This window comes from Culicoides brevitarsis, chromosome 3 (genome assembly GCF_036172545.1).
Source record: "Culicoides brevitarsis isolate CSIRO-B50_1 chromosome 3, AGI_CSIRO_Cbre_v1, whole genome shotgun sequence".
Lineage (NCBI taxonomy): Eukaryota > Metazoa > Arthropoda > Insecta > Diptera > Ceratopogonidae > Culicoides > Culicoides brevitarsis.
Window position 1 is genome coordinate 5,462,383 of NC_087087.1, and position 25,331 is coordinate 5,487,713.

The window sequence follows — 25,331 nt, forward strand, 5'->3', positions numbered from 1 at the left end:
GCTCCTCATATGATAAAATCGTTGTTTTTTTATTTCTTCAAAAATCGAAGAGATATGCATGGAAATCATCTTTAGAATGCATAATTTTTTAATTTTAACTCCATCAAAAAAAAATCTTTTGAAATCCATCAAAAATGGGTTGAAAATTGACTTGAGAAAAAAACAACGGTTTTTGCTCCTCATATGATAAAATCGTTGTTTTTTTATTTCTTCAAAAATCGAAGAGATATGCATGGAAATCATCTTTAGAATGCATAATTTTTTAATTTTAACTTGGAAATCCATCAAAAATGGGTTGAAAATTGACTTGAGAAAAAAACAACGGTTTTTGCTCCTCATATGATAAAATCGTTGTTTTTTTATTTCTTCAAAAATCGAAGAGATATGCATGGAAATCATCTTTAGAATGCATAATTTTTTAATTTTAACTTTGAAATCCATCAAAAATGGGTTGAAAATTGACTTGAGAAAAAAACAACGGTTTTTGCTCCTCATATGATAAAATCGTTGTTTTTTTATTTCTTCAAAAATCGAAGAGATATGCATGGAAATCATCTTTAGAATGCATAATTATTTAATTTTAACTTTGAAATCCATCAAAAATGGGTTGAAAATTGACTTGAGAAAAAAACAACGGTTTTTGCTCCTCATATGATAAAATCGTTGTTTTTTTATTTCTTCAAAAATCGAAGAGATATGCATGGAAATCATCTTTAGAATGCATAATTTTTTAATTTTAACTTTGAAATCCATCAAAAATGGGTTGAAAATTGACTTGAGAAAAAAACAACGGTTTTTGCTCCTCATATGATAAAATCGTTGTTTTTTTATTTCTTCAAAAATCGAAGAGATATGCATGGAAATCATCTTTAGAATGCATAATTTTTTAATTTTAACTTTGAAATCCATCAAAAATGGGTTGAAAATTGACTTGAGAAAAAAACAACGGTTTTTGCTCCTCATATGATAAAATCGTTGTTTTTTTATTTCTTCAAAAATCGAAGAGATATGCATGGAAATCATCTTTAGAATGCATAATTTTTTAATTTTAACTTTGAAATCCATCAAAAATGGGTTGAAAATTGACTTGAGAAAAAAACAACGGTTTTTGCTCCTCATATGATAAAATCGTTGTTTTTTTATTTCTTCAAAAATCGAAGAGATATGCATGGAAATCATCTTTAGAATGCATAATTTTTTAATTTTAGCTTTGAAACCCATCAAAAATTGGTTGAAAATTGACTTGAGAAAAAAAAAACGGTTTTTGCTCCTCATATGATGAAATCGTTGTTTTTTTATTTCTTCAAAAATCGAAGAGATATGCATGGAAATCATCTTTAGAATGCATAATTATTTAATTTTAACTTGGAAATCCATCAAAAATGGGTTGAAAATTGACTTGAGAAAAAAACAACGGTTTTTGCTCCTCATATGATAAAATCGTTGTTTTTTTTATTTCTTCAAAAATCGAAGAGATATGCATGGAAATCATCTTTAGAATGCATAATTATTAAATTTTAACTTTGAAATCCATCAAAAATGGGTTGAAAATTGACTTGAGAAAAAACAACGGTTTTTGCTCCTCATATGATAAAATCGTTGTTTTTTTATTTCTTCTCCTCTTTAGAATATGAAATCCACAAAAATGATAAAATCGTTGTTTTTTTATTTCTTCAAAAATCGAGGAGATATCAATGGAAATCAACTTTAGAATGCATATTTATTAAATTTTAACTTTGAAACCCATCAAAAGTTGGTTGAAAATTGACTTGAGAAAAAACAACGGTTTTTGCTCCTCATATGAAAAATCGTTGTTTTTTTATTTCTTCAAAGATTGACCAGATATGCATGGAAATCATCTTTAGAATGCATAATTATTCAATTTTAACTTTGAAATCCATCAAAAATAAGAAAAAAACTTGACGTGAAAAAAAATATTTTGAGTAAATATTAATTAAATAAAACAAAACATTTTTTTAAATTTTCAAATTAATTTAAATTTAATTTTTATTTTCTTCAAGTAATTTAATTAATTTTTCAACATTTTCTCGCGTTAATTCAAAATGCGACACTTCATCCTGCGTCGAAGTCGTTGTTAAATTCATTAAAATTGTTTTTTGTCCCTCCAAACTGCTGTTGCTAAGCACTTGAGTGACATCCCAATCGAAATATTTCATCGTTTTCTCATTTGGATCTCCCAAGAGAATTATTTGAGCTTCCAATATTTTACTTTTGTTTGCTTTAATTGCTGAAAGAATCAATTTTCTCGAGTCTTCGGAGAGTTCGGGGAATTCCGAGAGAAGTTGATCGTCGTTGATGTAGTTCAAGCAGTAATTTTTGTACAAAACTGAGAATTTCTTGAGAAGACCTTCGATTGTTTCTTCGTCGAAGGCTTTGGAAAGTTTGCTGGATTTTGTTGGCTTTGAAGGGAGATTTGATGGATTCAGAAGTTTGTCAATTGAGGCGTTTATGATCTGAAATTAAAAAGATTTTAATTACATTTTTTTTTGTTTTTTCAAGAGAAAAAGGCTTTTTACCTCATTTAGAAGGCCATTCGATTCTAATATTAGAAGAGTTTCTTGCATTTTTTTTATAAAAATATTTTTTTAAGGAATGAAAAGTGATAAGAACACAAAAATTCAAGATTTGATTTTATGTCATCTCAAACCGAAAACAATAACAAACATTTTGACGTTTGAATTTCGAGTTAGGTAAAAAAAATTGAGCAAATAAAAAATAAAATTACCAAATGAAAATTACTTTTTGGCAAATAAAAAAATAATTTTGAAACAAAATTATTTATTTTTGTTCTTTTAATTGATTTTTGATAACTTTTTATTTAAAAAATATTTTTAAAGAGAAAAATTATTTTTTTTTATTTAAAAAAAGAAGTTTTTTTATTTTAAAAAATAATATTTAAAAAAAAATATTATTTTTTTTTCTATGCTGTAAACTTGAAATAAAATAAAATAAAAAAATAATTAAATTTTTAATATTATTTTTAACTTAAATATACCTATTATGATTAAAAAAAAAAGATGAATAAAATAAAATAAAAAAATAAAATAAAATAAAATAAGAAAAACGAAATTTAATAAAAATCATTGAATATTTTTTTCGTAAAATTAAAATATTCAATTTTCTTCTAAAAATAAAAAAAATAAAATTAATCAAATAATTTAATAATTAATAATTTAAAAAAGGGGGAAAAAATAAAATAAAAATTATTCCAAAAATTAAAAAAATAATTTTTTAGATTTAAAAAATGTTTTTTTACCAGAAAACTTGTGTAAAAAATTATTATTTTAGTTTTTCTCAAATGACACAAAAATGTAAAATTATTATTTTTTTTTGCAACTTATTTGTTCAACAACGCCTTTACTTTTCAAAGCAATAACCTTCGTTTAATCGTCAATTCCGATCTACTATTTAATAATTTCTATTTGCAAACCGCACAGTATGATAACAAAAAAACTAAAATTTCACTTTTCATATCTTTGAAGCAAAAAAAAAAAATTTACATTGCTCGAACAATTGAACAATTACTTTGAGGCGGGCGGGCTTTGAACTCATTAAATTTCTATTTTTTTCTTTTTATAAAAAAAATCGAAAAAAAAATTTTTTATATTTAATTTCAGGAAAAATTATAGAAAAAAATTATATTTAATTTCAGAAAAATTATAAAATATTTTTTTTAGAAAATTTCAAGAAAAAAAATAAAAATTATTAAATTATTTTAATTTTTTTTTTTTTTTTTGATTAATTTTGAAATTTTAGGTATGTATTTAACGAAAAATAATAAAAAAAAGTTATGAATAAAAAAAAAATATTAATATTAATAAAAAAAAAATTTACCCATGTTTATTAAAATTTTCCAAAATAATTTAAAATAAAACAAATTTTTATAATTTTTTTTTTCAATTTTTTTCTTTTTATTATTTCTTGACTTTTTACGAATTCCTCAGTTAAAACGTGGCCTATATTCAAATATTTCCTGAATTCTTTCTTACTTATCTCAAACAAGATTTACAGAATTAATTAACGTACAATTAACTAACCCTAAGAAGTAATAAAAAAAAATTTATTTAAAAAAAAGACGATGACAGAATAAAAAATTTGCACACCCAAGGAAACAATTAAAAAAAATTTAAATATTTTTTTCTTGTCTTGTATTTTATATTAATTAATTATAATTACTACTTTTTATTAGCATTTTTTTTAAATTACATTTTTTTGTCAAATGTTCCTTTGCTGGAAAAGATTTTTTTGGAAACTCGAGAAATTTTATAAAAACTTTACGCGTTTCCGGAACTTTTTTGTTGTTGAGCGTACAAATTTTACGAAGACGTTGAACTTAGATGATTGGTTGGTGGTTGAATTTTTTCTTAATTTTTTTGATTTAATTTTAATTTAATTAATTATTTTATTTATTAAAAAAAAAATAAAAAAAAAATTTAATAAAAAAAATTTTTTTTTTAACGAATTTCTTTTTTTGACAGGATTTAATTAATTTTTATAATAAATTATATATTATTTCAGACGTTTTTTTTTTTTGTTTAAATGGAAATTGTCTGCATGATTTTTTTTGTGTCTGTATTTTTGTGTGAAAAAATGCGTTTCCGGTAAAAAAAAAGAATTTATAGTTCGTCGTGTTCTGTGTCAACTGCTTCAGCGTCGCCATCTTCCTCGTCGTCCTTATCTTCGTTGTCTTCGTCTTTCTTCTCCTCGGCTTCAGCTGCCTTGCGTTCAGCTTCATCTTGGGCATCTTTCACTTTTTTCTCGCCTTCTTGCGTTTTCGTGACGCCTTCAGCTTGTTTCTTGGCGTATTCGACGTCGTCGGTGAAGAGGAAATTGTCGAAAATCGTGCCGCTCTTGACTTGCCACAAATCCAAGCCGACAGCGCAAACTTCTTCGCGCAAATAAAGATTTTTGTCTTCTTGATATTCGGGATTGTCGATTTCGGGATGCTTCCAAACTCCCTTGTAGTTGGGGTTATCGATCTGTTTTGGCTTCCATTCGCCTTTGAAGTCGGGATTGTCGACCATGGGGGGTTCCCATTCGCCATCCATCTCATCGTCCCAATCTTCGGGCTTCACGGCATCGGGATCCGGAATGTGCTCTGGTTTGTCCCAATCTTCGGGTTTGGTGTCATCGGGATCTGGGATCGTGGCACGTTCATCCCAATCTTCAGGTTTTGTCGCGGCGGGATCCTTAATTTTTTTGGGTGGCAACATATCCCAATCTTCCTCCAAGCTGCCCGACTCGACTTTGCTGTTGTCGATGAGGACTTCGTACGTGTTATCGGGACGCACAATCAATGTGTAGAAATGGGTGAAGACGTCATCCTTGCAACGGATTTCCTTGTTGATGAGATGGTTCTTGCCTTTGTAGCTGAAGATCACATGAACCTAAAAAAAAATTAAAATTTTAAAATTAGTTCAAATTTTTGTAAAATTTGCGAAAAATTAATAAAATAAACAAAAAAAGAATTTGTGTAAATAATTTTGCGATAAAAAAAAATGTAAAAAAAATATTTTTGTAATTTTTATGAACAACTCATCAAAAAGTCGTTGACGATATTTTTGACGCGACTGATTACAAAACCAGTTCTACTTTTATTTATTTTACTTATTAATATTTAATCGTCGTTTCTTTCTTTATCTATCTTCGTTGTTCTTGTAAAAAATTCGTTATATTTTTTTTGAACTCATTTAGAGATAAAATGTATTGTGAATTAATTAAAAGGCAAGAATTTGTTTCAAAATAATTTTTAATAAAAAATATTTTTTTTTAATAAATTTTTTTTAGAATTTTTTTTGTAATAAAAATATATTTGATTTTTTTTTTAATTTTAATTTTTTAAATAATTTAATTTAATATTTATTTTAAATTTTTTTAATTTTAAAAAATTAAATTTTATTAAAAAATGTCAAGTAGAAATTATTTTTAAAAAAATTATTTCATTAAAAGAATTATTCTTTATAATTTATAATTTTTTTTTGTCTAAAAATTATTTAATTTATTTTTTGAAAAATTATAATCTTAAAAAATTTTTGTACAAATATTTTTTTATAAAATTTGAAAAATAAATTAATAAAATAAAAATTAAATTAAATTAAAATAAAAAAAAATTAAATAAAATTTAAAGAAAATTTGAGTAAAAATTTTTAATTAAAATTATTTTTGTTTAATTTTTTATTTAATTTCAAAAAATTAAAGAATATTGCAGTTTTGAATTAAAAAAAAAATAAAATAAAAATTGTTTTATTAAACTTTTTACTTGCTAAAATCAAAAATTATTCAAAAATTGAGGAAAATATTTTATTTTTTCCCATTTAGATTTAAAAATCAAAAAAAAAAATAAAATATTTTTGATATTGAGCTTCAACTGATTTGAGGTTTAAAAATTGTTATTTTAAAATTTCAATAAATTTTTAATAAAATTCGTTAAAATTATTTAATTTATTTAATTTTTATTAATTTTCTTTAAATTTTTAAAAGAAAAAAAATTAATTTGATAAAAATTCTTATAAGAAAATTAATTAAATGCATAAAATTGCATTAAAAATCATTCAAAAAGTAATAAAATTCAAAATTTTACTAAAAACCATGAAAAAAATGAAAACAATGAAAAAATTTTTGATAAAAACACAAACAGTTGTTATTTTTCATCAAATCTCATAAAATTTCCTCTCCGATGATTCAATCAACCTTCATCGCTTCGACGCAGTTTTCCCATTCATTAACGTCACACAAAAAATTTTGTCCACATTTCCGACAAAAAAATAAAATTAGACCAAATTTCGTGTGTTTCGTGTGAGAGATTTTTATCTTTTTCAACATATGAAAATTTGTCCATAGAGACAAACGCACAAATGTTGACCGGCAAAGAATCCACGTCGTCGCATACGAAACGGAGGCATAAAAGTTTTATCTTGAATTCTGTCGTGCTGTAGTTACAACTTTTTTTGTGTTTGGTTTCGTGTTGTGTTCAATGAAATGCAGCAGAAAAGTAACGAAGATAACAGACATGTGCTTTCGTAACAAACAAACATTATTGAATAAAGTGTTACGTGGAGCAAGTATGGTTTAGAAAATGAAAGTTTTTTTTTTCTGAGTAAAAATCGATATTTACAGACGGAAATGTTTTTATCGCATTTTACAGATTTTTTTTTTGTTTTAATTGTAATTAATTTCGAATAATTATATGTAAGATTTTTTTTAAAAATAAAATATTTTTATTAAAAATAAATATTAAAAATTTAGAAATAAATAATTTAATTTAAAAAATTTTTTTTTATAAAAATTTTAATTTGATTTTTAATTGAAATATTTTTTTTAATTTTTTTTTTGTTAAAAAAATTTGATTTTTTTCAATTGATTAAAAATCATTCAAGAATTAAAAAAAAATAATTTTCAAATAATTTAATATAAAATATTTTCTTTTTCATAGAAAAAATTGAAAATAATTTTTATTAATTTAATGAATTAATTTTAATAAACTAAAATTTAATAAAATATAAATAATTTTTATTAATTAATTAATTAGTTTAATTTAATTATTTAAATTATTATTAAAAATTATTTCCAAATTATTAAAAAAAATAAATATTTTATTTTAATTTTTTGAATGATAAAAAAATAAAAAATAATTTTATGTTTTTTTAAATTAAAATATTAATTTTTCTTCAAAAATAAAAAAAAAAATATTTTTTTCTTTAAAAAATTAAAATTTTTTAGTAGGATAAAATTTAGAAAAATAAATTAAATTTTAATTTAATGATAAACATTTTAATTAATTTTTTAAAAATTTTTAATTTTTTTTTAAATAAAAAAATAATTTAAAAAAAATTATTGTCTCCTTTAATAAAAATTTTCAGACTTCAAATCGAAATTTAATAAGAAAAAATAAAATATTAGTCAATTTCTCGCCCTGTAATCGCTTTTTAATGACCTCCTTGTCAATTCGAGTAAAAGGTCATTTAAAACAAATTAAATTCGGAAACGACAATAAACACACAAAAAAATCATTTTTATCAAATTTATGCTTCACAGGTAGCGAACGAGCGTCTAATTGTAAACAATTTGTCATAAAATGCCGGCTATTGCTTAATCATAGCTCTACATAGCTCTATACGTAACCGATAACAACACGTCATCGCAAATGGCACAAACTCTTTTTTTTTCACAAATTAAAAAAAAAAATGATTTCTGATAACGCAAAAAAGCAAACGTGTTCGATTCTGATTGAAAAACTCACCTTTTTCGTGCCTGGGCCGCAAATATCGGGACCAAACATGACCAAATAGGGCGAATCTCCGTGCAATTCTTTCGGTTCCAGACTGCAATCGAAGACTTTCAAGTAGCCGCCGCCGCAATCGATGTTCTGTTCGTGCTTCACGCTGAACTGGATGACGAGGGGCTTGTCCTTGTTGCTGAACGGCGTGAATTTTGTGGACAATCCATAGAAACGGGCATCTTGTGATGTTTGTAAACCTGAAAAAAAAATATTTTTATTTTTTTGTTGAATGGAAACAATGAAAAATGTCGATTTCATTCACAAAGACGTGCGAAAAAACAAGATTTTTGTGCGGAAAGTTCATTAACTTGTCACTCCTGGTTGGCACTTGTCCATATTTTTTTGGAAATTTTCACAGAAAATCTTGTTTTTGTCGCTTTGCGATAATTTCACGTGATAAAAAATGCATTTACGAGCAAAAATATTTACGAAAAATTCGGAAAAAATTAATTTTTTTGTCAAAAAATTAAGAAAAAAAATTAATTTTTTTTTGTTTCTATAGAAAAGTTCACGTAGAAGTAACTATCAGAAGTGACACGTAAGTTGAATGAAAAAAGGGAGATGGCCGACACACTGACAACACATCACACACATACACACACGAGAGAGACTTCTTCCTTACCTTTGTCTGCCTCTTCATCATTGAAGAATTTTCCGGCGGTCCGAACGAATTTTCCGAATTCCTTGCCCGGGTGTTCGCTGTAGGTCCATTTGTCGGTCCACGAATCTGCGAATCAGACAGAAAAATTTAAAACCGGCTCGAGAACATTCTCCGCCCCGCAACGACAAATCACCATTTTGTCGAGCTTTTTTAATCAATAAATCCCCCTTTCGTGCGACTTACCATCCGAGAACTTTTCCTCGAAGAAAACTTCGCAATGCGCCGCACAAATCAGCGCCGAGATCACTAATAGAAGTTCACTAGCACGCATTTTATTTTTAATTGCTAAGTTGCCTTATTTCTTAAAAAAATTTTCTTTTACTTCTCCGCAAAATACAAAAAAGCAGTATCCGTTCAGCCGGAGCGAGTTCTTGCACTGAAATGGTTTAGCGACTATGTTGGCAACTTTTTTGAATTGACTCGGAATTAGCGTTCAAGATTTTTAGATGATTGGAGGAAATTTCAACAAAGCTCCAATTGGAATTTGGCAGAGAAAAATTTTCCAATGAACGATCGAGTTGTGTATGAAATTGTACGAAATTCGACGTAATTGGTTGAATTAAAACAAATACAGGCGTATAATGTATAGATAGAGGTATGAACGAGTACGAGAGGAAATCTAGAAAAAAGTTACAAACCTCAATGGGGACACGTCAGTAAATATTTTGGAGAAATTTGGGCTGGGAAGCGGTTTTGGAGCACGTTTTTTCATGAATTGTTGATACAAAATCGACCTGAGCTTGCATTTTGAATTTTAGACGTTTTAATTTCATAAGAGGAATTTTTATAAAATATTAAAATTTTTACGTTTTATTGAATTCACCATTTAAAAATTTTTATTTATATTTTATTGAACTCACCAAATATAAATTTTGTTTATTTTTTTAATTTTTTTTTTTATTTTTAGAAAATATTTCAAATATCCAATTTTTTAACAATTTCTGTTAAATTTTAAATTATTTTTTTTTTAAAGAAACTTACCATGAAAATTTTGATAAAAAATTAGTTTTATTTAAACTCACTTCTTACAAATTTCTAAAAATTAATTTATTACTTTTTAAAAATTTTTTAATCAAATCAAAAAACTTTTTTTGAACAATTTCGGACATGTTTTAATTTTTTTATAATTTTAATTATTTTTTTTAATTTAATTTATTTATTAATTTATTTAAATTAACCTTAAAATTTTTAATAAAAAAAACTCACCATTTACGAATTTTAATTTTATTTTTAAATAATTTACAAGAAATATTTAAAAGCGAATAATGAATTATTTTTACAATTTCTGTCATAATTTTAATCAAACTACAAAGTTTAAAAAAAATAAAATTTTTATTATTTTAAATTTTATTGAACTCACTAAATTCACGAAAATTTTACAAATTTTATTAACTTTAAAAAACTTTTTAATTAAATATAAAACACTTTAAAAAAAACATAGTTTTGTTTTAAAAACTAAATCAAGACAAAAAAACTGTGTCAAAAACTGTGTCAAAGCAATTTTTGTCAAATTTTGCTCCAAATGGATAAAAATTTATCAGAGAGGCTCTAATTTATCATTTTTAATCATTTTATAACTCAAAACTGCCAAAAAATTGAAACTGAAAAAATTTTTTTCCTTTGACATAGTTTTGTTTTAAAAACTAAATCAAGAGCAAAAAAACTGTGTCAAAAATCAAGAGCAAAAAAACTGTGTCAAAAACTGTGTCAAAGCAATTTTTGTCAAATTTTGCTCCAAATGGATAAAAATTTATCAGAGAGGCTCTAATTTATCATTTTTAATCATTTTATAACTCAAAACTGCCAAAAAATTGAAACTGAAAAAAAATTTTTCCTTTGACATAGTTTTGTTTTAAAAACTAAATCAAGAGCAAAAAAACTGTGTCAAAGCAATTTTTGTCAAATTTTGCTCCAAATGGATAAAAATTTATCAGAGAGGCTCTAATTTATCATTTTTAATCATTTTATAACTCAAAACTGCCAAAAAATTGAAACTGAAAAAAAAATTTTTCCTTTGACATAGTTTTGTTTTAAAAACTAAATCAAGAGCAAAAAAACTGTGTCAAAAACTGTGTCAAAGCAATTTTTGTCAAATTTTGCTCCAAATGGATAAAAATTTGTCAGAGGGCTCTAATTTATCATTTTTAATCATTTTATAACTCAAAACTACCAAAAAATTGAAACTGAAAAAATTTTTTTCCTTTGACATAGTTTTGTTTTAAAAACTAAATCAAGAGCAAAAAAACTGTGTCAAAAACTGTGTCAAAGCAATTTTTGTCAAATTTTGCTCCAAATGGATAAAAATTTATCAGAGGGCTCTAATTTATCATTTTTAATCATTTTATAACTCAAAACTGCCAAAAAATTGAAACTGAAAAAATTTTTTCCTTTGACATAGTTTTGTTTTAAAAACTAAATCAAGAGCAAAAAAACTGTGTCAAAAACTGTGTCAAAGCAATTTTTGTCAAATTTTGCTCCAAATGGATAAAAATTTATCAGAAGGGCTCTAATTTATCATTTTTAATCATTTTATAACTCAAAACTGCCAAAAAAATTAAACTGAAAAAATTTTTTTCCTTTGACATAGTTTTGTTTTAAAAACTAAATCAAGAGCAAAAAAACTGTGTCAAAAACTGTGTCAAAGCAATTTTTGTCAAATCTTGCTCCAAATGGATAAAAATTTATCAGAGAGCTTTAATTTATCATTTTTAATCATTTTTTCAAAATAAAAAAAAGCAAATAAAAATTATTTCAAATCAATTTAATGATTTAATTTTAATTTTTTTTCTTTTTGTTAAAATTTAAATATGTAAAAAAAAATTAAAAAAATTTACATAATAAATCTCTCAATATGATTAAAATTTAAAATTAATAATTTGCAAAATTTGTTAATGAAATAATTTGCGCAAATTTAAATTTAATTAAAAAAAAGTTTTCTTTAAATTTTTCTGATATAATATATTGACAAGCTTAGGATAAGTTAACCAAAAATTTACCTCTAATTTCATATTTTTTAATAAAATTAAACAAAACTCAAAAAAGTATAAGAAAAAAATAGATTTTTTAATAAATTTATGAATTTTGTAAAGAAAAATTTCATAAACTTACCAAATTTATAAAATTCTCAACATAACCTCAAAAAATAAAAAAAATCAATTTTATTTTTATTCTCAATTTACTTTATTTCTTGAATCGTACATTGTAGTAGATAGAGCTTTCAACGGGGGGTATAATGCTTCAAATTTCCTAAAAAGTAAAATTTTGTGGCCTAAAAAGACATGAAAACTGATCGTGTCATAGTTAAGTAAATTTCTTTCTTTTAAATTATTTTGCTTTAAGTCTAATGAACGATTTGTACTTTTTTCGTGTTTTTTTTCGACAAATTTTTTTTTAGTCAAATTTCCCTTCCTACCATGTACCAGAAACACGTATTGTTCAGTATTTTATCATTAATTGCTATAAAATATGGAATAAAAATCCCAGAGATTAAATCAGAGCGGGTAAATACTTTTTTCTGTTAATTTTCTTCTTCTTCTTTGAAATATTGATTAAATTTTTTTTTGTTATTTTTTTTTTTGTTTTTTTTTTCTTTTAATTAATTAATTAGACTTGAGATGCGTGCGCTTTAGTTTTCCGAAGAGTTTCCGTTTTCAGAAGCTTCTTCTTCGTCTTCCGTGGAGTCTTTTTTCGCAACTGCCTTCTTTGGGCGTCCGCGTCCTCCGCCCGATTTGGCAGCAGGCTTGGCGGCAGTTCCTGACGATTCGGTTGCGGGTCTTCCGCGCTTTTTCTTCGTGGATCCCTTGGGACGCCCACGACCCTTCTTGGATGAGGGTTCATCCGAGCCTTTTGCTTCGGCGGGGCGTTTTTTCGCAGCAGCGGTTCCCTGTTGAAAAATTTATTTTTTTTTATTAAAAATATTTTTTTTAATTATTTTTTTTAAAAATGATGCTTACAGTAGATGGGCGCCCGCGTTTCTTCGCTACAGGTTGTTCCTCTTTCTCGCTATCAGACATTTTTCTTAGCTGCAAAATAATCAATAAATTATTTATTAATTTTTTCCCTCTCAAAATTTGTTTTAACAAAAGAAAAAAAAATCACAGCCGCATATAAACAATCATCGCGCTCGTTTGCTGTACGCCATTCGAGCCAAACGACAAACGCTTATACTACGAGAAAAAAAAATCAATTTTTATTTCCTAATTTATATTAATTTTTTTCTCGATGCTGGCGTCGCTTTTTCTTTTGCACAAATTTTTTCCGTATTTTTTGGATTTTTTGCCGTACTTTTATTAAAATTTCTCAGCAACTAATGGCGTTCTTCACTGAATTTTATTTTCTGCAAACTTTTTACTCCGAAATAAATATTAATTTTGTGTCGCGTTAGAAGAAAGCGTTAACAACACACCTATGAAAAATTCGGTAAAGCAATGTCAGTTTGTTTGTACGCTTCGGAGCTCTATTCTCGAATGCGAGTCGTTACGAGAGAGAATTTCTCTCAAGCGTGGCACTCATTCTCCCATACATGCACACAAAGATAAGTAAACAACTTTAACCTGAAAAAAGGTCGAAAAAAACTCAAAAAACCCAATTTTTTATTTTTTTTCGACCTTTTTTCAGGTAGCAAAAAAATCCCTTGTGACTCATATAATTCAGAAAATTCAAAAAATTAAATAAAAAAAAATCTATGGAAGCATCATAGACTCACAACTACATGCACATGCGTTGAAATAAAGATGTATGGGTGCAAAATCGTATTCCTGTTTGGCCCGCTGCGTGCTTTATCACACACACACAGCGACGATTCGCTCACGAACAATTAAAGCGGGAGAGAGACGAGTTCCCGTGTTGCATCGAAAACGATCCTGGGTGAGTGCGATGCGTTTGTTTGTGTTGGATGTCGCACGGGAGAGAAGAGGGAACTCTTCTGATTCAATTACACTTTTGTTTGAAAAATTATCAAGGCAGGGAAGGCGAAGAAAACCGTTGAGATGCGTCATTTTGTTTTAACGTCAATGGAAGTTTTTCAAAAGTTCGTTAAATTTTTTATGTGAGTTTCCAAGAATGTTTTATTTATTGTTTAAATTTTATTTTTAAATAATTTTTTTTTAAATAATAAATTTTAATTTTTTTTTAGATTTTAATTCTTGATAAAAAAAAAATATTTTTTTTTAAATTATATTTTAATTTTATTTAAATATTTGATTTTATATTAAAAAATATTAATTAATTTAATAAAATATAAACTAAATTTTAATTAATTAAAAGTTAATATTAAATATAAAAAATAAAATTCTTAATAAATTTATATTTTTGAAAATTTTGAAAATATAACATAGTGCTTTTAGAATAAATAAAATTAAATAAAATAAAATAAAAAATTAAAATTTAAATAAAAAAAAATTATAATTAAAATTTATTTTTAATAGTCAAAAAAAAAAAATTAAAAAAAATAAACCTTATATTTTTTTAGCATGTCAATATGTATAATTTATATTTATAAAATATTTTAAAATTATTTTTTTAATTTAAATTAAAATTAAATTATTAAACAATTAAAAAATGAAAAAAAAAATTTTTGATGAAATATTTTTTTTTTAATTTAAAAATGCAAATAAATTTCTTTAATATTTTTTTTCAAAAAAAATATTTTTAATCTTATAGAATTTAACAACAAAAATATTTAAGCATTAAATTTTATAAATTAATTATTTTTTTTTTTAATCTTAAAAAATATTAATTATTATGCACATTAAGTTTAAAATATTTAAAAAAAAATTTTTTAAATAAAAAAATAATTTTTTAAAATAATTTTAATTACTTAACAAGGCTCAACATATTTTTCTATAAAAAAAAAAATTAAAAAAATAAAACTTTAATTTTTTTTTGCTTTTTTGTAAAATAAGCAATTGTAAAATTTTTGCTTTAAACTTCTTAACTAACAAAATTTGCCCTACTTTTCTTCACACTCGATGAAAAATTCACCGCAGTTCTAATTATACGACGATACAATGCATAAAAGAACGCCATCTCACATCCATAATAAATGAAGTAATTAAATTTTTTTCTGGATCCATCGCTTTCCATTAATGGCTCAGACCTTCAAACAAAAGTAATTATTTATTTTTTTTTCACAATTTTATTAATTTTTAATTCGTTTACGGAAAGTAGGTGAAGGCAATTTTTTTCCAGACAAACGAGCAGACAGCTTTTCTCGGAAATTTATTTTGGTTCGAGAAAAAAAATAAAAATTATGATGTAATAATAAGCCTTGAATTTTTTTGTAATCCGCAGTTAAAATCGGCAACAAGAAGGAGAAGAAGAGGTAAAAAGGGTTTTTTTTCGTTCAGGATAAAATTTAATCATAATATTATGAGAGGTGAACATACTTTTATTTTTTTAAGGTGAGTAATTTGTTTTATCACCCTCTCACATAAAAAAAGTACGTATGAATAAAGGGAAAAAATGCTCATGAATAAAATAACAGATAAATGAGACTTAAATTAACATAATTCAATTCGGGTGTAAGACAAAAAAAAAAGGTTGGAACCTCAAAGTTTGAGCGCTTCTGGGTGGATTTTGGAGCTAAAAAAATAATTTTAAATTAAAAAAAAAATTTAATTTTGAAAAAAAATTTAAATTTAGAAAAAATATTTTATTTTATAAATTAATTTTTTAAATAATTTAATAAATTATTTTTTTTTTCAATAATTTAAAAAATTAATAAATAAATTTTATTTAATGAAAATTAAGTAAATAAAAATTAATAAATGAATAATTTTTTTTAAAAAATTTTTTTTAATTAAAATTAAAAAAAATAATAAAAATTTTTTTTTATTTTAAATAAATTAATAAAATTTAAAAAAAATAAATAAAATAAATTAATTAATAAAAAATTAATTTATTAAAAATAAAATTTAAAAAATAATTTTTTTGATAATTTTAATAAATAAATCGAAATAAATAAATAAATAAATAAAAACAAACAACAAAAAAAACAAAATTAAATAAAAAAAAAAAAATAAAAAAAAAATTAAAAAATAAATTTAAATTAAAATAATTATTAAAAAAAATTATTTTTTTTAAGCAAAATAAATTTTAATAAATAAAATCGAAATAAACAATTTTAAAAATATTTTTTAAAAAAAATTACTTACCTCAAAATTCATTAAATGTAAAATAAAACTCTTTTTGTGGGTTGTAGAAACAGAAAAAAATACTGTTTTATTTCTAATTTTTTCTGATTGATTGTTTAGCTTTTTTTTTTTAAATTTTGTATCTGTTAAACAAAAAATTGTTTGTAGAAGTACAGTAAAGTTATTTTCCGAAAAATATTTATGAAATATTTCTGCTTTGAAAATTATTTTTTTTATCTATTTTTTGGATTGATTGTAAATTTTTTTAATTTTTTTTTCTATAAAATTTTTTTTCTTTGTATTTTTTTCAACATTTGCAGATATTAAAATCTGATCTTTTCATTTTTTCATTATTTTTTTTAATAATAACAAAATTGATGTTAGGTTTCTTTTTTCACCCTTGTTTGTTTTTTTAGGGCGGATTTTTTTTTTGTATGTTTGTAATAGATTTACAAATCAATAATTAGATTTATATAACATATATATCATTATTGTTTGACCACTATTTGTAATCATGGAGACCCATGGAGTCTCATAATTGATTTTTTTTTGCTTTTATACTTTTTTTTGTATATTAGCATGAAATAATATATTTTTTTTAAATTTTAACTTTTTTGTGAATATTATTGCACATTAAGTTTAACATATATGTTTAAAATAATATTTAATATTTATATTGTTGAATATGAAAGCATATATTTTAATGCAAGTTATATTCACTAAAATCTATATGTTGTGTTTTTTTAAGTATACATCACAAAAATAATAATATTAAAGACTGTTTTTATTATTAATAATAATTTTTAAATTTTTAAATTAATATTTTTTATTAAATATTTTATCATATATATTTTTTAATTATATATGTTTGATTATAATAATATGATAATATAATAATTAATCCAGACCCAAAATATCGGTTACCAATAAAATGTGATAAAAATATATATTTTTCCATAAAATATATCATAATATCAATCAAAATATTTTTCGACACAAAGACGATGTTAGATGGAATTTGTCTAAAATTTAATTTAATGGTTCTAGGTGAAGTGTCAAGTTATATTTTTTGCCAATTTTAATTTTTTTTAATTAATTGGTGATTTTTATATATGATAAATTTTTATGTTTGTGTATTTTTTTTACCGATATCAAAGGTCTGGCGTGCTAAATATTTTTATTTATATTTTTTTTGTTAATATATATGTTTGGTTATTAATATTTTTTTTTTAATTTCTAAAGTAAAATGGTGACCTACTAATATTTTTTTTAAATATTTTTTTAGTAGTATAATAAACTTTGCTTTAAGTTGATTTTTGTCTCACATTAAAAACTACAACATTTAATTTTTTTTTTTAATTTTGTCAATAATCATGTGTTAATGACTTAATTTCTAAAGCACTCTAAAATATTTAAATTATTTTTTCTTAAAAATTAATTTTTTTGGACTTCTGATGTTATGTCCTTATTAAATTGTGGTTTGCTCACTTTTAACTGATTCATTTTTATTTTCTTGTAAATAGTATTAGGTGTGTGAAATAGCTCATATAGATATTTTCTTAACATTAATTTTTTTTTGTTGCTGTAATATTTAAAACTTACAAACTACTTTTTTATTATTTATTAATTTTAATATTTTTATAAATATTTATTTTTTTTTTTGTATTATGATATTGACTTTAAAGAATCTGTTTTTGTATATTTTATTATGTATTAAATTTTTTATTTTTAATTAATTATTTTTTTTATTTAATTTTTTTGCAGCAAAAATGAGTTTTCAAGACAATTTTGAAATTCTGGGCCAATTTCATCTCAAGAGGATTAATCTTGCCCGCAGATTTTTCGTTAAAAAAGTCTCTTCAACTACATTTTGCGCAATTCTACGTGTGAAAAAAGGAAAAATTTATTTTAGTCATCCGTGCAACGAATAAGTTTTCAATTAAACTAAAATCGTGTCGGATGACTCAGGTGCGTTTTGTTGCTAATTTTTCTTTATGGGATTATTTTTTAATATATTGTTGCGTTGAAAACATAAATATTTGATTAAAAATTACATTTAATTGTTTTGCAATGAATTTTTTTACTTACATTCATTTCTAAGTGTACTACTGATGTTTGATGTTAATTTTTTAATTTTTTTTAAATTAAATTAAATTTTTTTTTTCTTAAAATAAAAAATTATTAGCCCATTTCTCGGATGCACGTCAAAAACAGTTGCGTCGTTGAACGAGTCTTTCTACCTTTTGTAACTTTTTCACGTTACGTTGAGAGACTGTGGCAACCCATAATTTCTTTACTCGCAAGAAAATGGGAACAAAAATGTTGTCGGCGGCGAAATCGAAACGCAAAAATTTCTCATGTGACTCATGCGAAAACGTGTCATATGAGTCGATGATCGTTTGAAGATTTCGCCAATTTTCATGCGACGCGTTTCATGGCATGGTCAAGATGATTCCATACAGAGGACCATTTTTTCTTTAAACAGGATGGAATGCTGTGATGGAGCATTGTCGCTGTTTCGTTGACCAGCTGGGATTTTTCATTTGGAGAAACGGTGACAACATTTTAGCTAATAAATGTTTTTTTTTGTTTTATATCTGAAAATAGAAAAAAAAAATTTTAATTAAAATATTTTTAAAAATTTTTAATTATTTTAAACTTAATTTTAATTTTTTTTAAATTAATTTTTTTATTTTTTTTAAATAATTTTTTATTTTTTTTTTTAATTAATTTATTATTTTTTAAAATTTATTAATTTTATTAAAATTAAATTTTATTATTAAATTTTAAAAAATAATTCTAATACAATTTTTTTTAATTTTAAATTTTAATTTTTCTTTATGTATTTTTCATGTTTGAATTTTTAAATTAAAAAATACCTATTACAGATTTTTAATTATTTTAATATAAATTTTTAGTTTTTTAAAAGTTAATTTAAAAATTAATTAATTTATTTAATTTTTAAAAAATAATTTTAATTTAATTTTTTAGCCTAAAATAATTTCATATTTTCATTTTTTTTTATTTTTTAGTTTTTTATTTTTTTTTGTTTGAATTAGTCAAAGTCAAATTTTAATTTTTTAACGGATTTTTTTTCACTCATGATTTTTATTTTATTTTAAATTAATTAAAATCTCAAATGTTCTATAGAAAATTTATTTTTTTGTTTGATAAACATATTTGATAAAAATTTTATATTTAATATATTGATTTATTTTTTTTTTCAAATTTTAAAAATATTTTCTTCATAATTAATTAGATTTTTTATTTGAATTAGCAAAAAAACGATTTTAAATTTTTTAACTGTCACTTTTTGAAATTTTTGTTAAAAATGTCATTTTAAATATTTTTTTAATTGTTTTGAAAAATACTTTTTGATAATTTTTCAAGCAAAAATATTTATTCTTAAAGAATTTTTATTTTTTTATAATTTTTTTATTATTTGATACATTTTTATTTATTGATAAATTTTATTTTAAAAATGTCTTAAACTCGTAAAGTCTTGAAAAACACAAAATTTATTCAATAAATTTCCTCACTAATACCAATTTAGCTAAACATTTCGCATTAAAAGCATCCATCGTGTCAGTCGTAAAACGGGATCCCCGCAATTTTTCATGCAATAAAATTTTATTTCTTTTTTCACATGTAAATATTGGTTTCTTGACTCGAATTGACTCCTCTTGATGCAGTGAAGCAATCAAAAAGAGCAAAAGTAATAATTTGCAACCAAATGTTTTATTTATCATCCAATATTTATAATCAATAAGCAAAAAGTTCACTAACTTCTGAAAAAATGTTAATAAAATCACTAAAATTGATGAATGGACAGAATTTGCCCCGAATTTTATCAAGAAAAAAAAAATACCGCAAAAATTTGGCAAAAATTTAATCGATGGATCTCTATTATTAGATACTTGTTTGATTTTATTACTTTCTTTACTACTACTCGAATTTTCGTCTATACAGGAAATAGTAAAAACTGTTTTTTTTTACGATTTGTAGTAGTCGAAAAAAATTCAGTGAAGGGAGTTTCTCAAGTTTAAATAAGTTCAAAAACAAATTCGAGGCCCTTTAAAAGTTCGTCTCTGTTAAAGTTTTTGCTATAAAATTAGACTTTGACATGCAACGATAGTAGCTTTGGTTTCACGGATATGTTTGAATGTTTTTTTTTTTTTTTGCTGAAAAGTCATTCTTTCATCGATAGTTAGAGGTAAATGTATAACTAACGAACAAATAGAACTTGAATTTTTTATTGGAAACCTATTTTCCGTGTTGATTTACATAACGTTGGAATGTTAGTCAACTGAATTTTTTTTTTCATGTCGATGAGTGAAATGAAGGAATGAATGAATTATGAGATCGATGGTTTTCTAATAGTTTTTAGCAATTAGTTGTTTGTAAAAGTTTTTTTTTTATTTCTATTGAGATTATTAAGTGAAATTGTGTTTATTATATTTTTTATGATTTTTATGTTTTTTTTTAATTTGAGAAATTATGAAAATTTTTGTAATTTAAAGTCATATAAAAAGTCGCCATTTTGAAAAAAAAATCGAAAGCGTCAGTTTTGATCTTTAGAAGCTTCGTGATTTTATATAAAGAGGGCGCTTTAAATAAAAATTTTATCATAATATAAAATCTAAATTAATTTTTTTTTTTTTTTAATTAATTTATTTTAATTTTTAAAAAAATAATTTAATTAATCAATTATTTTAAATATTTAATTTAAAAAATTAATTTTTTATAAGAATTTAAGAAATATTTTTAATTTAATTTTTTTTAAATCTTAATTTTGTAGTAAAAATCAATTTTTTACGTATTTTTATTTATTTTAGACCTTAATTTGTATAAACGTTAATATTTTAATAAAGCGCCCTCTATTTATAATTTCGTGAAGTTTTAAAAGATCTAAACTGACGCTTTCGATCTTTTTTAAAAATGGCGGCATTTTATTTATTATATATAACTAAAAATGCATTGAATAATTTATTGAGCTTAAAATAAAAAAAAAAAAAAAAAAATAAAAATAAAATAAAAAAAAATAAATAAAACTCTCCTTATAAAGATTTATAAAGAATAAAAAATAATTCAATTTAACAAAAAAAATTATTTTAAAAATTTAAAAGAAAAAAATCCTGTTTAAAAAATTATCGAAAGTCATACAAATCTGCTTTATAAATTTATTTAACTACTTAAATTATATTTACTCTCATTTTAGTCACACATGAGTAAGCGAACACACACATCATTAAAATATATCCTCAAGCAACATTTTTCCACATTCTCCATATTTTTTCAACTCTTCATTGTTATCCCTCTAAAAGTACAAATTTCTTCTCATATCATCATAATTTCACGGAAAAACACACTTTTATCTCATTTCACCCCATAAAGACTTTAAACTTTTCATTGTTGACGCACCTAAATGAGATTTGAGGAATTTAAATGCTTTAATTGTCCTCGTTATTCTCTCCTCATTATTATATCTCACTCTTCCTTAAATTTACTCTTTTCCGCACTTTTCATTTAATCCATTCACAGATTTTAATTAACAACTAGCGCGTGCCGACATTTTCCATAAAAACTGATGTTTTGAGGCTCTCGTACAAACAAGACAATTGGGCGTCATGCTCATGTCATTTCATCAAATTGAATTTGTTAGCCATCGTTCAACATTTGGCACACGAGGGAAATGGTAAATATCATCAACATGTGAATATTCATTGCAGTTTTGCTGATGACGAAAGTTTATGGAATGCAGAAAATTGTTACAGTTGAACGAAACTAAAATTGGATTTCAACTAACGAAATTATTAGATTACTTTTTGGGATGGAAGGAAAAATGATTCAAAAACTCATCAAAAAGATAAAATTGACCGGATATGAAAAAGCAACAAAATTTCTTCGGAAAAGTTTTTGCTCGTAGTTTAATAGATTTTCTTCCTGTTTTTCTTTCTCTGTTACGCTTTTAGTAGAATAGAAGTCAGATTCTGTCAAATTTTCGTTTGAACAGAGATGGAGCTTTAATTTTTTTGTCGGTAGGGGGCGCTTCGATTTTTTTACCTTTGATCTTATGATCTTTTGATTTTATGATCTTTTCCAAATTAATTTTTTTTAAAATCTTTCAGTCGACAATTTTATTTGTCTTAAAATTTTTTGTTCAAAACAAAAATTGTTGTTACAAAAAATAAAAATTATTGACTCATCCGTTCATTAAACATACGAAACTCAAATCTAACCGAGCTGGTCCATTCTTCGGGTAAATAAGTTTAATTCTTTAAATTTTTAATTTTTTTTTCTTTAAATTTTTAGAATTTTTTATTTTAAAAATATTTATGATTGTTTTTATTTTCCTTTACATATTTATGAAAATTTAATAAAAAAAATTAATAAAAATTAAATTAAATAATTAAAATAAAATCAAAAAAATAATTTAAATTTTTTATTTTAAAATTAAAATAAATTTTAAAAAAAAATAAATAAAAAAAAAATAAATTTTTTTTATAAAAAAAATAAATTTAAAAAAAAAAATTTAATTTTTATTAAAAAAAAATTAAATTTTTTTTTAAAAAAAAATTAAATTGAATTTTAAAAAATAATTATTATTAATTAAATAAATAAAATTACAAAACAAAATTAAATTAAAATAATTTTAATTAAAAAAATTATAAAATAATTAAAAATAATTTTTTTACAACAAAAAATTAAAAAAAAAAATTTTTTTTTGAAAACTTAAAAAAATAATATTAACAAATTATTATTTTTTTTTGGAAAATAAAAAAAATTACAATTTATTTCAATAAAAAATAATTAAAAATTTACAAATTACTCATTTTCCATCCCTGCATCGAAATTTAAGCAGCTTAACTCCAAACTGCGAAACAAATATTAACGTTCGTTCAATTTTCCGTGCAAATATTGCTGTTCGCATTATAATTCACTTGTAATCATCCACGTATCCGGAATACCTCCGAGGATGCAAGAAACCATTTATCGTCTGTAGCATCACGAGTCAGACGTTAAACGATGCATTTTCCGTACTATTTGCTTGCGCGTTCAAAAAAAGGAAACAAAAAAGAAACAATTCTCCCTCTTTTATGGGATTTTTCGTGTTTTGAACAAGAACACGTAACGAGTGCAAAGACGACATGAATAGGAGATTATTACCGAACAGGAGAATTTTTTTTTCTTTCATTGCACTTGACTTCTTGTAGCGAGGACGACGACGACGACGAACGTAACGAAATGATATCAACCATAACGAAATAAGCAGGATTTGATTTTGCGCATGTACTGTGAACGAAACATCTCGATTCTTGTTGCTTTTGACTTTTCTGAGAAAACCAAAACAAACGAAGCCTAATTGTGTAACGAAACTATGATTAAACCGCTGCATAATTTAAATCTCGCACACAAAATCGATAATGTGTTAATAATCATGTCTTAATATCATTACGACGCCTCTTACATCATTATCTTCACTTCTTGCTATTGATTCAACGTTAACAAAGTTTACTATTTGCTTTTGGAAGAGGTGACATCTAATTATGTCACAAAATACGTCTTTGTGTGGTTTTGATTTATTATTCATGGAGATGGAAAATTTTAAAGTGTTACGCGTGAAGGAATAAATTTATCAAAAAGTTTTTATTCTGATTCTTGATGAATAGCTTGTTATTGAAAATAGCTAAACCAATTTGAAAAATATTTTTTTAAAAGAGGGAGAAAGAAAAAAATATGAAATTTGATCGAAATCCCTTAAGTTGATTTATTGATAATAACCTGAGGCGTATAAGAAGTCTGAATGTTTTTTGTTTGGAAAGAAAAAAAAATATTCAAATCGACTTTGATGTATTTGAAACAATTGATTGAAAGGACGTTGACATGATTTTTATAAAAAAATATCTTTAATTTAATATTTTTTTTTTAACAAAAAACAAGTACAAAAAAACAAGTTGTTGGAAATTTTTTATGAATTTAATTTAAAAAAAAATTGAAATTAATTAAAATAAAAATTAATTAATTATTAATTTAAAATTTAAAATAAATTTAATTTTATTTTTATTTAATTTTAATTTAATTAATTTTTAATTAATTTTAATTTTATTTTAATTAAATAATTAATTAATTTTATTTAATTAATTTTTTTTAATTAATTAAAATTTTCTTATTCAATAATTTCGAAATTAATTTTAAAAATAATTTTTTTAAAATTTATTTTTGAAAATTTAAATATTTATTTATTTAAAAATTATTTAACAAAATAATTTAAAAATAAAAAATTTTAATAAAAAAAAAATTCAAATAAAATTAAATATTTTTTTAATTTTTTTTAAAAAAAAAAATAAAATAAAATAAAATAAAAATAAATTAAAAAAAATTTTAAATTAATTAAAATAAAATTAAATAAGTTAAAAATCCAAAAAGAAAATTGGAAAACATTTTTTTAAAAATTAGAATGAAACATTTTCTGAAATTTGCTTCATCTTTAAATAATAAAAAAATTAAATAACGTTATATTAAATTTAAAAACATAAATTAAAACATAAATTATACAAATTTTCAAAGAATCGAGGAAAACTTTATGATAAATAATAAAATTTTCTTGGAATTTTCTATTTATAGATTTACTTTTCTTATAATCTTATAATTTAACCAATATTTTTGAAGAAAAAGTTAAAAATAATTTTCAATAAATTTTTGATGAATACTTATGAAATCGAAAATTTAATTTAATTTAATTGATTGAAAATTTTAAAATTAATTTTTAAAAACTTTAGTTGGCAAAAAAATAAATTTTGATAAATTAAAAATTAAAAAAAAATTTAAAAATAAAATAAAATAAAAATAAAAGAAAATGTTAAAAATTTTTTTTTTCAATATTTTAGAAAATTGGAAAATTAATTTAATTTAATTGATTAAAAATTCTAAAATAAATTTTATTAATTTTTAATTTATTAATTTTTTAAATAAAAAAATTAAATTTTGCTTTTAAAATTTTTTAAAAAAATTAATAATTTTTCATCATTATTAAAAATATCTTAAATAGAAAATAAAAAAAAATTTCACTTCACCAAACTTTTCTTTCTTTCCTCTTTTAACATCCACTTATTAAAATTACCCCTCTTTCACAACAATTTTTTAACTGATCTTCCATTTTTGCCAATTAATTTAATTTAATTTTTCCAACATCAGCAACATGAATCATCGCATAAAATTTAATTAACTCAATGAATAT

The 25,331-nt window shown here is 22.7% G+C and overlaps 3 protein-coding genes across 3 annotated transcripts; all 3 read right to left on the reverse strand.

Moving 5' to 3' along the window:
- Positions 1-2,000: 2,000 nt before the first annotated feature.
- Positions 2,001-2,663, reverse strand: LOC134833761 (uncharacterized). Its single transcript, XM_063848201.1, has 2 exons — positions 2,538-2,663; positions 2,001-2,474 (listed from the first exon to the last, which is right to left on the reverse strand). The coding sequence occupies exons 1-2, from the start codon at positions 2,583-2,585 to the stop codon at positions 2,001-2,003; spliced, it is 522 nt and encodes a 173-aa protein (XP_063704271.1). The 5' UTR covers positions 2,586-2,663.
- Positions 2,664-4,596: 1,933 nt separating this feature from the next.
- Positions 4,597-9,324, reverse strand: LOC134833060 (calreticulin). The gene is made up of 4 exons (XM_063847231.1): positions 9,144-9,324; positions 8,922-9,026; positions 8,261-8,496; positions 4,597-5,408 (listed from the first exon to the last, which is right to left on the reverse strand). The coding sequence occupies exons 1-4, from the start codon at positions 9,229-9,231 to the stop codon at positions 4,638-4,640; spliced, it is 1,200 nt and encodes a 399-aa protein (XP_063703301.1). The 5' UTR covers positions 9,232-9,324; the 3' UTR covers positions 4,597-4,637.
- Positions 9,325-12,135: 2,811 nt separating this feature from the next.
- Positions 12,136-13,412, reverse strand: LOC134834486 (high mobility group protein HMGI-C-like). Its single transcript, XM_063849187.1, has 3 exons — positions 13,245-13,412; positions 12,914-12,982; positions 12,136-12,843 (listed from the first exon to the last, which is right to left on the reverse strand). The coding sequence occupies exons 2-3, from the start codon at positions 12,971-12,973 to the stop codon at positions 12,586-12,588; spliced, it is 318 nt and encodes a 105-aa protein (XP_063705257.1). The 5' UTR covers positions 12,974-12,982; positions 13,245-13,412; the 3' UTR covers positions 12,136-12,585.
- Positions 13,413-25,331: the final 11,919 nt, after the last annotated feature.

Bases quoted from the DNA above. Each gene is read 5' to 3' on its own strand.
- LOC134833761 (XM_063848201.1), bottom strand. From the start codon at position 2,585: ATGCAAGAAACTCTTCTAATATTAGAATCGAATGGCCTTCTAAATGAG. The intron at 2,475-2,537 runs GTAAAAAGCCTT...TTTTAATTTCAG, and splicing joins CGAATGGCCTTCTAAATGAG to ATCATAAACGCCTCAATTGA.
- LOC134833060 (XM_063847231.1), bottom strand. From the start codon at position 9,231: ATGCGTGCTAGTGAACTTCTATTAGTGATCTCGGCGCTGATTTGTGCG. The intron at 8,497-8,921 runs GTAAGGAAGAAG...TTTTTTTTTCAG, and splicing joins TGATGAAGAGGCAGACAAAG to GTTTACAAACATCACAAGAT. The intron at 5,409-8,260 runs GTGAGTTTTTCA...ATTTTTTTTTAG, and splicing joins GCGGCCCAGGCACGAAAAAG to GTTCATGTGATCTTCAGCTA.
- LOC134834486 (XM_063849187.1), bottom strand. From the start codon at position 12,973: ATGTCTGATAGCGAGAAAGAGGAACAACCTGTAGCGAAGAAACGCGGG. The intron at 12,844-12,913 runs GTAAGCATCATT...ATTTTTCAACAG, and splicing joins AACGCGGGCGCCCATCTACT to GGAACCGCTGCTGCGAAAAA.